This window comes from Centropristis striata, chromosome 4 (genome assembly GCF_030273125.1).
Source record: "Centropristis striata isolate RG_2023a ecotype Rhode Island chromosome 4, C.striata_1.0, whole genome shotgun sequence".
NCBI classification, from domain to species: Eukaryota; Metazoa; Chordata; class Actinopteri; order Perciformes; family Serranidae; genus Centropristis; species Centropristis striata.
This window is the reverse complement of record NC_081520.1, coordinates 9,557,200-9,570,629: the sequence shown is the minus strand read 5'-3', so window position 1 is coordinate 9,570,629 and position 13,430 is coordinate 9,557,200. Positions and strand designations below refer to the sequence as shown.

Below are 13,430 nucleotides of genomic sequence, written 5' to 3'. Positions count from 1 at the left end.
TTCAATTTATGCAATTAGAATTGAAATGTAAGTACAGTTGGCAATAGCTTTTTGGAATTTTCACTAAAATGAATAAGGCTGTGCATCTGTTTCTGTCCGTCTGTCATTCATTCTCTTTATTCTTTGTCTTTTGTGCAAGAAATCAAAGATATGGTTTTAAGGAAACAATTTGACATTTTGAGAAATATGCTTATTGGCTTTCTTGCCTAGAGTTAGGTGATAAAATTGATACAGCTCTAAGAAACTACCACCAGCAGCTGCTTAGCTTAGTTTCGCATTAACCCCACAAATGTTTTTTTTTATTCTTTGAATTTTACAGGTGAAAAAAAACGACATTAAGTGATAATCAGAGAGCTTTATTGGCTGGAAGTTGACTTTTGTTGAGACAGTCTCGTTCCAGTCTTTACTGTAGCTGAGAGTGAACTTCTTTTCTTCTCATTAAATTCTCAACAAGAAAACAAACAATTCACAAATTGTCAAAAGTCCATGATTTACATAATAAGTGGTAAAAGAAATGAAATTCCATTTTTGTCAACCCCTAATCTTAAGAGTTATACCACTTCAAACCTTTGTACACAAATGTTTTATCTAAACATTAATATAATTGCTTTGAATTTATTGCAGTTTCAATTTGCACACTTTAAAGCATTTTATCATGCATCTAGAGAACAGACTTTGCAGGCAGAGTCATTTCTTCTTTTGTACAATCCTAATAGAGTAGATTTCCTTCTGTACCCATCATGTGAATTGAAGCATTCAGTTGCATAAAATGCCACAACCCAAGCAAATTATTTAACACATTATTGACACATTATTATAAATTAAAGAATGCTGACGATGATTGGCTGCAAATAAAATCATACAAATATTATTTTTTATTTCGAGATCTGACTTTAAAAATGATCGAAAGCACGCATCTTTTTTTGTCGAAGTCAATACTGTTATTTAGTGGTATGGAGCACGATACCCTGCCCTAGCCTTACTACACTTATACACAGTTCTAGGGAGGGTAATCTCACAATATTTTACTGTGAATAAAATTAAAGACCATATGTTGAATGTGGCCTCCCAAAAGAAAACATTCACACTTGCTAATCAGGAAATACCTGTATAAACACACACCATATTAATTAGTAATCTGTAATAAGTCTGACAGGCAGAACAGGTGGCAGCTCTCTTCTCTCTCTCTCTCTTTCCTGTTCACCTCACTTTTTACATTCAGCTGATATTTTATCATCAGTGCCACCTGTTAATATGATTAATGGCCCCTGGGATGTATTGAAATGGAGCGCTGTCTCCCACATCACACACACACACACACACACACACACACACATTACACAGCTCATTGAGTCGCTTCACTGTGTCACCCAAGAAGAGCTCCTGGATGTCTGTGTGTCGAAGTGAAATGACTCTGGATGTTCCTCTCTCTGTTGTCTCTTTTTGTCTCTGGCAGAGGACTCGGTGTGTGTTTAAAATGTGTGCACGAGTGTGTGAGAGTGTGTTCTTTGGATCAGAGGTTGGAGTTGAGAGCAGGGCTGCGTCCCCTGAGGGAGAGCTGTCAGTCTGACAAACCTGACATTTGAGCTGCGCTGCCGCGTGGCCACAAGTCATTTCACCTTTTTCAAATGAAAACACAGACTGCCACACACACCGCTTTGACGCACACACCATGCCACACAGGTGAAGAGGTGTTTATGCAGCTGTATTCTTATCATTCGCCCTCCTCACTGTTGTGTTGCTTGGAGGTGAGAAAGAGAAGTTTGAGATGTGGCTCACACTCATATCAGCAGATCAGTCTCACTTCAACCCATCGGCTGCATTCAAGACACGTTTTCAAAGTGTTGACAGGTTTTTATATTATTTATGTAAATCTGATGCTGATTTTTTTTCCCTTTCAGGTTCCCAGTAATTCTGTCCATAGAGAACCACTGTAGCATCCAGCAGCAGAAGAAGATTGCTCAGTACCTGCGAGAGATCTTTGCAGACAAACTGGACGTGAGAGATGCGCTGAGCAGAGACTCGAAAACACTACCGAGTCCTCAGAACCTGCTGGGGAAGATACTCATCAAAGTAAGAACTCAGATGATGATGAATGGAAGACTGACAGTTCAAGTGGGATACCAAAAAAAAAAGCTAAATTAAAATACGCCCAGTCAGTTAGTGCGCTTGCAAATTAAAGCCTTCTCATCGCGCGTCTCCGTTTCCTTCCTCTTATTTCAGCGAAGAAAGCGAAGCACTCGTTATCTCTCCATTTTTGCTTCATGTACGTAGCTGTTCTGACGGCAGGGAGTGGGAGAGGCACTGCAAGGCAGCTAATTATTGCCCATAAACAGATGAAGAGAAGGAAGAGGAGACAGCGAGGACAAAACTAGGTCATTGTATTAATCATAGAGGGGAGAGCAGAGGAGGACGAGATGCTGGCATATGATAATTGAGCGACAGATTGTTGCGTTTTTATATTTTTGTAACAAACATGCACAAACAGAGGCACACAAACAAACGCAAGCTGCAAGGTGACTCAGTTGGGGCTGTCATGCCATTCATTATTTAAATAGGTGGTAGTTGCAGCAATTCTGCAATTAACCGTGATGAATAGATGAATATTTAAAGACATATTTAAATTCCATGCCCAGCACAGTTTATACAGAATCACTTTATTTCTTAAATCCCTGGTTCAAACTAAACTTGAAAATAAAACTTTACCATAAAACAGGCACTTTTATTTTTCAGAACTTCTTTAACTTGCTAAAGAGGCTGAATATGGGAATTTGCCCTGATAAATAATAAATAATCCAATTTTTCATTATCTTAAACCCCCCTTGTGCACATTCAGGCTGATTTTCACCCCAAAAGTACAGTATTGTAGACTGGTGCACTCTTTGTTAATGTAAGTGCTTTTATTTGGCATGTATGGAGGCCTACACGTGGTGTAGTGGTTAGCGCTCTCGCCTCACAGCTAGAGGGTCGCCCGTGTCAGCGTGGGTTCTCACCGGGTACTCCGGCTTCCTCTAAATTGACTCTAAATTGCCCATAGGTGTGAATGAGAGTGTGATTGTCTGTCTCTATGTGTCAGCCCTGCGATAATCTGGCGTCCTGTCCAGGGTGTACCCCGCCTCTCGCCCAATGACAGCTGGGATAGGCTCCAGCCCCCCGCGACCCGATTGCGGTTAATGGTAATGAATGAATGAATGTATGGAGGCTCCAGGGTAACAGTAGCATTGGCTGTTTTTCAGGGAGGAGGTTATGTAAATAAGTTTGTATACAAAGTGTGGTTCAGATTCTTTTACTTACCATCCGTCAATGAAAAAATTCAGTTTGGAGACACTGGGGCTTCTTTAACAGCTCAAAATACATTCTTAAGGGCTGAGTCAGCAACTCTTATCCAATATACTTTTTGTCAAATGTAGTGACTATCACTTCATGGGCCACTGAGTGTCTTGTTCTGTGTGTGAGCTTATAAAACATACATAGCTACTGACCTACAGAGAGAGAGAGGCAGTGTGAGCAAGAGGGACGGTAATAAAGGAGCACAGATGGGAGAGAGTGTGACTCTACCTTAATATTTCATGACTTTTCCTAATGAGGATTGCTTTTTGAAATTATGACATGTTGACATGATGTCAAGTCAAAAAAATGGAAGCGTCAATTCTGTTTAACCTCATCTGTAAAACATAATTAATATTAAATTAGGATTTTCAAATGTTTTATTTTTCTAAAAATACCTCCCAAGTTTCACAGCAGTTCCCTTGTCTGTGTGTGACTTTTTGTCAAACAAAAGGAATACAACTGTTCAAAAATAGCTCATTAAACATGTGACATTCTTTAAAAAAAAATATAGTCCTTATTTGGTGTATTAACAAAGGTTTATAGGCATGTCTGTACTTTGTCAAAAATCACTCCATCAGCACTCCAATATTTTTTATATATTTGGTTTTAATCATAGTCAGAAATAAAGAGAAATATTTAAAGATCTAATAAAAATATTTTAACCATGAAAACAGTGTGGACCATTCAAAAAAGAGGAAACTATTTGTCATTTAGTAATATAAAGTATATAGATTTATACTATTAACCCTGCACAAAGATTATATATAACATTCATTTTGTTTTGTGAGGGAATTGATAATTTTAAGGAGTCAAAAGCAGGTTTGCCTTTTACATTGCACACACAGTTATCATGCAGACTCACAAGCGTATCCCTTTGCAGCGCGGGTGCCCAGCAACATGATCTGTAAAACATGATATGATCATCCTCAAAAACATTTTTTTATATCAGCTCTCACTTTGACATCCTCAGACCCAGAAGTTCCTTATCCACCAGCATGCGTGGAGTTATTTATACAAAGAGACAGAGACCATCTTGATGACCAAAAGCTCTCAGCATTTATTGGATTCTTTTTTTAAAGAACCAGATAAAATTTACTTTATCTGAAATGTGAAGAAAGCCTACATTGTTCCAGGGAAGAAGAAAAAAAATCTGTCTTTGTCCCTCCCCAGCCAGATGTCTGAAAAGTGAAAGAGCAATATTGATTTTCTATAAAGCCCTTTACTCCTCTCACAGTTTTGCCCCCTCTCTTTCCTCCCCCCTCGTTTGAGAGCCTTTCACCTCTTTCCATCCCCCAGTGGAGCAAGAGACCAGAGAGTCAAAGACAATAAAGAAAAATGGAGTAGGGATTTTTACCAGTCACAGATATCAGGAAGAGGGAATATACTACTTGTGGCAGTGTTTGAAACAAGGGCACTGATGTCAGGCACTCGATGTACTGTGGGAAACTCTGAGTCTGCCATTGAATTTGGAAGATAATTTCAGAGAATCTGGACTCCCACTCACACCTCCAGAAAGGCTCACTAATGGGCTTCCACTCTGCTGAAAGAGCTACTCCTCAGGGAGCTGCTCGGAGAATCTGCAGCTGATTGTACAATTTGTGCGTGTGTTTGCATGTGCAGAAGTGTGCCCTTTTGTGTGCTCATATGTGGCAGTAATGGCTTTCACTCTGCCTATAAATACTGGAAAAGGAGCCACATAACAGAGATTACTTTAAGGTGCATATTTGTGTTTACAGACAGGTGTGCAGTTAAAGTAAAAAACGCTTCATTACTATTATTTTTCGTTTTTCTCATGCTATCTTAGAGTTGCAACCTGTGTGGGCATTTTAGTGCATAAAAGAGACGAGCGAGGTTTTAAGGAATCCATGGGTCAATTGGATGTTTTTCCACATTCCTCTCATCTTTTTGTCTGTCCTCTCTCTATCCAGGGGAAAAGTCTGCCTGCTTATCTGTCTGCGGACGCCGAGGAAGGCGAAGTGTCTGATGATGACAGCGCTGATGAAATTGAGGACGACTTCAAGCTTAAGAACAGTGATGTAAGTTAGAGGAATGTATTTAAACAAAGAAATGCATGGACAAGTTACCACCCCAAACAGACACTGCATATAAATTGAGTCTTTTTCCTTGTTTTTAATTAGTTTCAACATTCTCAGGGCAGTTGTGCCCACATTAAGTCTTTATTCTTTAGCTCTAAAACATGTTTTAGACAGTTGTATGTATTGCCAAAGTAGCCACTGACCCAGGAAGATGTTTACATTTAATCCCTTACCATTCTACTACCTTTTTTAGAGTTTTTTTTTTACGATGGAAGTTATGTATATGATGGCCATTCCCATGTTCAATTATGTATCTCATAAGCTGTTGCATCAATTTGTTGTTACATACATTTGGTGTTAAATTTAACCACCTTGACCACTTAAGAATTGATTTTGAAAAAAGGTTAAAATCCATCCAAAATACTCAAGAGCTCAATGAACACAATAAAAAACTAAGTGATTTTATTTGGTATAAAAAACATTTTTGACATTTTTGCGGATTTCTATATTTTCAAATCATAGGAATGTGAGCACCTTTGTTCTGAAAACTGCTGAGAAACATCCTTATTGTCAATATATCTAAAAAGCCATACATCCTCCGAATGTTCCTGGTCTCTAGTTTGTGTTGGTAACACTTAATGAGGCGGTAATTATCCTAGAGGTCACAACAGGGCATTTTTCACAGTGAGGTCAAGTTTTTTAAAAATGGTATCATTACAATGAAAAGGGTACTATGGGGACTTCATTACATATGGATACAAGTGCACTCATTAAATCCAGTCTTGACTTTCCAGTGTTACACTTTTTTTTTTTTTTTTTTTACTGTTAGGGACCCCAGTATGCAGAATGATTCAAACACATTTTATAAATACCACATTTATACTGCATGACAAAAACTGTATGGGTTTTGCCCCAGACTGCATGGGATTAGCCTAAAGTGGGTATGTCTGTAACAAGGAGCCTTGTGGGTAGCCTTCGAACCCATTTTCATTCAGATATCCTGAGGTTAAAGGTCAAGGGACCCTTTTGAAAATGTCCAAAAAGTCATCATCGTACTAACTATATATATATATATATATATATATATATATATATATATATATATATATATATATAATATACTCTTGTCATATTTTGGCAGGCAATCAGTAGACCCATGTGCCAAAATACTAAATATAGTATGTTAAAAAATATGGCTGTATCTCAGAGTGTGCAAGGAACACAATCAAATATTTAATATCTATTAAAACACAAGTTGACATTTAATAAACTAAAATTTAAATAACATTAAAATATAAAGGTGTGACTTTTTATGTTATCTAAAAATGTCAGTTTCCTAGAGAATCTTCCTACCAAATTTTATGACCAATCAGAACAAATGGTTTGGCAATTTCCTATATATAGTTTTTGGGTTACAAATGGGTTCAATCAGTTCATTGAAAAAAAAAAAAGTCTATCTGGCAGGAACTAATGTTGGAGAATCAAACCCGTCTTCCACATACAGGCTCCATAAACAGAAGTTAGATAATGGGATCTTAATGACATTGTTGTGCTCAACGTAATGACTTCAGTAATTGGGTAGTAATGTCGGTGCTTGTAGAGCTTTATTGATCATCATTGTTGTGATGTTTCTGAATAAGCAATGCTTAATGGTGCAGATATTAATATTAAGTCAATGCAAGCATTTTTTTTTAAGCAGCACAGAAACATGTAAAAAATGTCAGAGAATCTCATTGCTGCTTGTTTATCGCTCCTGAATTCGCCTGGTGCCATTTTTATAGCCGTTCTTAATCGTGTTTTCCGTGATAGGGAAGTACCAGGGTCCTCCTCAACACATTTTAAGCAGGGAAACACTCAGTTATTTTCCAGATGGTTCTGTTGTGTAACAGAATATGGCATCATTCTTCCACATTCAGCTGGAGGCATTAGACCGCAGATGCCACTTCGGATGATCATTTCCATTTTAAAAGGGTGGTGGCAGGTTTCCACTGATGAGAGGTTTTGTATTGAGCTCATTAAAATAGTGTGCTTTAACAGCAGCCCCTGTCCATTGCTTTCATAGTGTAATATAGCTTTTATCCAGTGGTGATCAGGCTGTGGAAAAAAGACAACTTTTATAGCGCTGTTTACTCCTACTGTATATGATGCCAAATAAAATCTGAATTTACAGCTCACTACAGACTAACCTACCAGGTGTTATATCGGGAGACAAGTGTGTGAGTGAATAAGGGAGTGATTTTGAACACAGCTTATGTCTCTTTTTAGTTTAACATATTCAATTTAAAACTTTAGACTCCTTTTGGCTCAATTATAACAATGTAATGCTAACATATAGCACATATTAAATAATCCAACAGAAGGCCTGTGGCAGGAAAACACCAACCAGATGTTGGTATAGAATTTATTATTTATGTTGTTTTCTAAACGTAATGTTTAGAAACGTTTCTAAAAGAGGGCATACAATGAAGCTTTTCCAGCACACACAATAACACTCGGAGCAGTGTAAAGTCTGCACTTCGAACATACACACCAGTTATTTTTAAAGGTTTCAAATCTACACTTTTAAATATTTAACACATTCCCTTGCAGCTAGGAAAAAATTCTGAAGTGGTAACACTCTTTGCCTGCAGGAAGTAAAATTGCACCAGAATTTATTTTCTAAACCTCTAGATGGCGCAAACCTATAATCATCAACGTCTGAACTGCTGCTGTAGTTACTTTTGTTGCCAAAAGGTGGAGCTGGTGGAGCTGGTGGAGCTGGTGGAACTGTGACTTCACAGGTAGTTAATATTTGCTGGGCGGGGTTTAAGTGCTCCAAGAAAACACTATACTCCATAATCTCCTGTCGATAGGCGTGTTTCCACTGAGTACTTTTTGAGTACTTTTTGGAAAGCATGTTTTGGCTCCGCCCACTAGTTAGTTCCCCTCGGCCTCTGTTCCCATACAGGTACTTTTGTAGCCGCTAACCAGCAGTTCGAATGCGACAACAGACAGACGTGGCAAGCAGTGTAGCCAACTTAGCGACTTTGTTGCTATATTTAGTGACTATTCAGACCAAATCTAGCAACTCTTTTTAAAAAAAGCGACGAGCGACAAATCTAGCTACTTTTTCTGGTGTTATTGGAGACTTTTGGAGATGCGTTGCTACTCTTCTGAACATGTAGCGGGTGCCGTCCCAAAGCACTCACAAGTGGCCCAGTCCTCCCGCAGCAGTCTGTCCCAGTTGCAGTCAGCAGAGCAGGAGATGTTAACCCCTCAGCGTCCAGTTTGCACCAGTCTGCAAATGAATCACGCATGCGCGAAATCAACCATATGTCAGCGTCGACTCATCAGTAGCAGCTCCCAAAAGTACCTACCCGAGGCAAGTACTTTCTGAGCTGCTACCTGAGAAGTCGGGTGGATCTTGGCCGGATCCTTTCTCCCAAGCCACACCCATAGCTGCTCACTAGAGGGAAAAGTACCTAATGGAAACGAGCCTGATGTGTCCTTCTACCTTTTATAATAATGACCTTCTGATGTCTCGCCTCCTTGTCTCGCTCTCTTTCTCCTTACCTTTCCTAACAAATCTCCTCTTATTCCACACAGGGGAACGGTCATCACCAGGTGGAGTCTCACATCAGAAAGAAGCTGGACTCTCTATTGAAGGAGTCTCGGATCGGAGACAAGGAAGATTCGGACAGTTTCAGCATCCGGGCTCTGCTCCGGGCTACGTCCCAGGGTCTTCAGAAGAACCTGCGGCAGGTACCGACCCCGGGGCGATGTGTAGAGTCGAGCTGCATTTTGAATAGAGTAATACTCAGAGAAAGAGAAGAGAGAGGGGTGGAGGGGGGTGGATAAAACTAGGCCATGGTATTAGTCATGGAGGGAAATGGAGAAAATAAAGGAGTGGACTATTTACTGCACCACTCACAGGTCAAACACACCAACTGAACACACAATCATGGACCTCCTCCGGCTGTTCTGAAGGGACCGCTGTGTTCCCACCTCCATCTAAAGCATGTCAAAACAGACCAAAAGTGATGAGAAACTAAATGTCTGCAGTGTTACTTAATATTTAATTTCCCTGCTTGCCTCTTGTGCTATTTTTAGACGCTTCAGTTTCCTGACAGCCATTTTACCGTGGCGGGTGTTGTGCATCGGGGTTTCCTATTCGCTTTATTCTGCTTCTTCTTTGTTGGTGATCCCCTTCACCTCATTCTGTCTCTAAAGGCTCTTTTTTCTCCCTGTCTTCCTTACAGTAATTTTCCTTTTTCAGTTTCTCTGTTTTTGTTATTTCTCTCCCACTCTCTTCTTGAGCTGCGCTGTGCTTTATTGGCTGATATCTGATGCAGCCCCTCCAGCTACCAAGCTTTAGGGTTTAAGTGTCTCGCTGGGTGCTAATGTGGTTGCGATTAGATACACATCAAATGATTCACACACATGGGTGTCAACAAGCACGCATACAAAAACACATATAAAATATTCCCTGAACATATTCTTTTTTGTCTTTAGAGCTCCAAAGGGGTCCTGAAGAAATCCCAAAGCAGATCCTTCATCACGACGCTCAAGCAGAAGGTGAGGAGCGTGTTTAAATCTATTTGTGTGAGGTCTCAAGTGGCAGTAGTTCACCTTCAGGTTATCTGGTAATGAAAAACTTTACTACTAAATCCCACAATAATTTGAAAACTTCAGGTAGTTCTCTTCTTTAGATTATGTCTAAATCTTATATATGTTCTATTTACCTGACACCTCGTTCAGGCCCTGATACAACAAAGTGCCCTTCAAAAACGAACACTGATTTGAAAAAAACAAACAAACAAACAAACAAACAAAAAACAAAACAATAAAGGAGTCTCACTAAATGGATAGAAACACAGACTTTCTCTCGTTAACTTTCTCTAGAACATCCACTGGATGGTGGCTGATTGAGCACATTCACTATAAGAGCAAACCACAAAATACATGCAAAGGCCTGACAGTCAGTCCTGGTGTTGCAAGAGTCTTAAAGGACCACTAGTAGACAGCAGTTTGCTACTGTGGGGGGCACTGATTAAAGGAGCAGTGTGTGGGATTTAGTTGCATCTAGAACTGAGGTTGCAGATTCCAACTAACTGAATACACCTTCCTTCACCCTTCAGATAAACTAAAAACAAGTAATGTGCTGTCTAGAGCCAGGGTTTGGTTTGTCCATTCTGGGCTTCTGTAAAAACACGGTGGTGCAACATCTCTGTCGAAGAGGACCCATTCCCTGTAGATATGATGGACTCATTTTAACCAAACAAAAACAAAACTATTGTAGCGCTTCCCTCAATAATATTCAATAAGGGGAGAGCTATTGGGTTCTTTTATTCTGTTAGCAATATTACTTTTAACCCTAATTTTACAGACTTTAAATATAATCTTGTATTTCTATGTTATTACCGCTCTGTTTTTTAAACACTCTAATTCACTGGTTTTAATATAAATTATTTTATTCAAACTTTAACCTATTTGTCCTTTTAACCTATGAAATAAGTCCTTATTCAGAATCATGCAAATAAAATGATCAAACACCAGTTTGAAGTAAAGAAATCTCAATTATTTACTTAACCAAAAATAAAAAAGACAATTTTAAACATACAGAATAGTAAATTAAAATGACTTATTTTCTACCTTTTTATGCAATTATGTTCACCAATATGAAACAAAATAGATATCTCTATTTCAAATATATGAGAAAAACACTCAAATCTCCCTCATGAACACCAAACACACTTTGTGGGCCCACACACACACACACAACAATACAAACCGGCACTACTTAATTATGCAAATCAAAATAAAGTTGCAGGCCTGATGCGTGGCTCGGGTTCGTTGCGGCCTCAAACAAAATGACCGTTATGCTCCAGCTGAGCAAAATAAATGAATCGGTACTATCACGTTTCTGTCTGTGTCTGCAACCAACCGCACAGGTGCCGCTACGTCCTCCAGCAGTCGTCCTCACTTCCGTCCACGGGATGACACGCACAGCTCCGGTCTCCTCCGTCTCTCGTTGAAACAGCGGCTCCTCTCGGCTCCGTCCAGCTGCGTTAGCTTGGCAGTTCCCCTAGCACGCCCACGTGTTGTGGCGAAACTCAACTAATGCACCGTCCTCGTAGCTAGCTTCCTTCTTAATCAGCGCGACCCACCGTGCAGCTTCGTGTTGAAGTCACGGCAAAACTGTCATGCACTTGCACTGTCCCGACTGTTGCTTTAACACTCGCAGTCACAAATACACACAGTGTCACACATTTTAACTCTAGAAAAACTTTCGCTACTTGGTCATCACATTCATGCTCACTCATCCTTTCCATACGTCTGTCTTTTCTTTTCCCCTTACTCTCTGTCCCCTCCCTTTTTCCTCCGTGAGAAACACCTGCCTCTCAGACGCACAGACCACCTCATACAATTAGTACAGACAATTACCAGAACATTGGTTCCTACCCAAATGAATAAACAAATAAAATCTTAAAATGATAACAAACATTTCTAAGATACTTTTGACTACTTTTTATTTACTATACTTCTTTTAAATGTATTTATATATATATATAGATTTGTATATTTCTAATTATCTCTTTTTTAACTAACCATGTTTTGCAACTAGGTTACACTATTATTACCTTCAGGTAATGAAAACATAAAAATTAATATTATATTCAATGTCTGCCAGTAGATCCCCAAATCCTGCACACTGCTCCTTTAAATGAGGTGACTCCAGTGGCTGGGCTTCAGATGGAGGCAGTTTGCATTGTAATGGTTGTGCTGAGAGGAAAGAAAAAGAAAAAAATGTTGGGAACCAGAAATCTGAGCCAAGAAATGGCTCAGCACATAACGATTTTCTACTTTGGTTTTTGTATGATTCATAAAAAAACAAGCTATTACATGTTACTTAGTGAGGTTACAGGTGCCAGTACAGCAGGTGGATATTTGTATCTTTGAACAGAGCTGTTTCCAGTCTTTATACATGTTCTGGTTAGTCCTTCTTCGTATTTACCATGCAGATGTGAGAGAGATATTAATCTTCTCATTTAACTTTCAGCAAGAAAGTGAATAAATCTATTTCCCAAAATAAAAATTTAACTGACCTACTTCAAGGGGAACTACATCCTCAAAATTCTGCTAGAACTCCCTCTCCCTTATCCCCCAGCTTATTTAAAACATGAAACAGAAGAGCTACGACTCTATGTAGCGCCATATGAGGGGCCACAGGGAACACTGACCACTGCTCAGAGTAGCATGGACAGGAGCGTATCACTCGTAGTAAAAGCTAACCAGCCATGAGAAGGTAATGTCACATTCCCCGTTTCTCTGCTGGGAAGACGGGGAGTCTGAAGCTTTGGTAATCACTAGAAATAACTACACATCTCGGTGTAACTCAATATCAATATTGGCCTCCCACACCTCTCTAAAACAGTCTCAATAAGAACAGATAATGACCCTTGATGGCTTTGTCACTTGACTGCATTATTTTTGTGATGAGGTCCCATTAAACTGGCCACTGAGTGAATTCAGCCTCTTCAACGTCACATATGGGAGGCAGAGAAGAAGCCTCCTCACTGTTGATAACTCCTCCTTAAAGTCTAAAGAAAATGCATATACAAAGTGCCCTTTGTAGTGTTATCTTTAGCCTGTGGTAGTAACAGGTTCCTAATTAAGACTGCCACATTTATCTTCCAATTCCACATTGCAGATCAATGCACTGAATGTGTGCGTTATGCATATCTGAGAATTACACATGCAAATTTGATGCATGCCTTGATTTAGATCCGCTCCAACGTATGTGTTTACACTTTTGAAATTGATTAATATTTTTCCTGTTCCTTCATGTTTTCTTTTGAGGTACAGTTAGCATCGATGCATTTTATCATTCATTTTACACTATGATATAGGTTTAGACATCTATATGAAAATGTTGGCGTGGGTGTTTTTGTTGCAGACATTTTCTCTACATTCCCTCAGTTCTCAGCCTGGTTATTTCCCACTCTGAATTTCTTCCTTTATCCATTTGCTTCATTTTACCTTCCTCTACTCCCTCCTCTGTTTACCCACTCACATCTCCTCTTC

The 13,430-nt window shown here is 39.3% G+C and overlaps 1 protein-coding gene across 4 annotated transcripts in view; it reads left to right on the top strand.

Moving 5' to 3' along the window:
- Positions 1 to 13,430, top strand: part of plch1 (phospholipase C, eta 1) — a 59,747-nt gene that overhangs the window by 33,690 nt on the left and 12,627 nt on the right. For all 4 annotated transcript variants that reach the window (XM_059331532.1, XM_059331533.1, XM_059331535.1 and 1 more), the window contains exons 9-12: positions 1,902 to 2,073; positions 5,259 to 5,366; positions 8,952 to 9,107; positions 9,858 to 9,920. In XM_059331532.1, the coding sequence (XP_059187515.1) occupies positions 1,902 to 2,073; positions 5,259 to 5,366; positions 8,952 to 9,107; positions 9,858 to 9,920 (499 nt within the window). The remainder of the gene's footprint in view (positions 1 to 1,901; positions 2,074 to 5,258; positions 5,367 to 8,951; positions 9,108 to 9,857; positions 9,921 to 13,430) is intronic.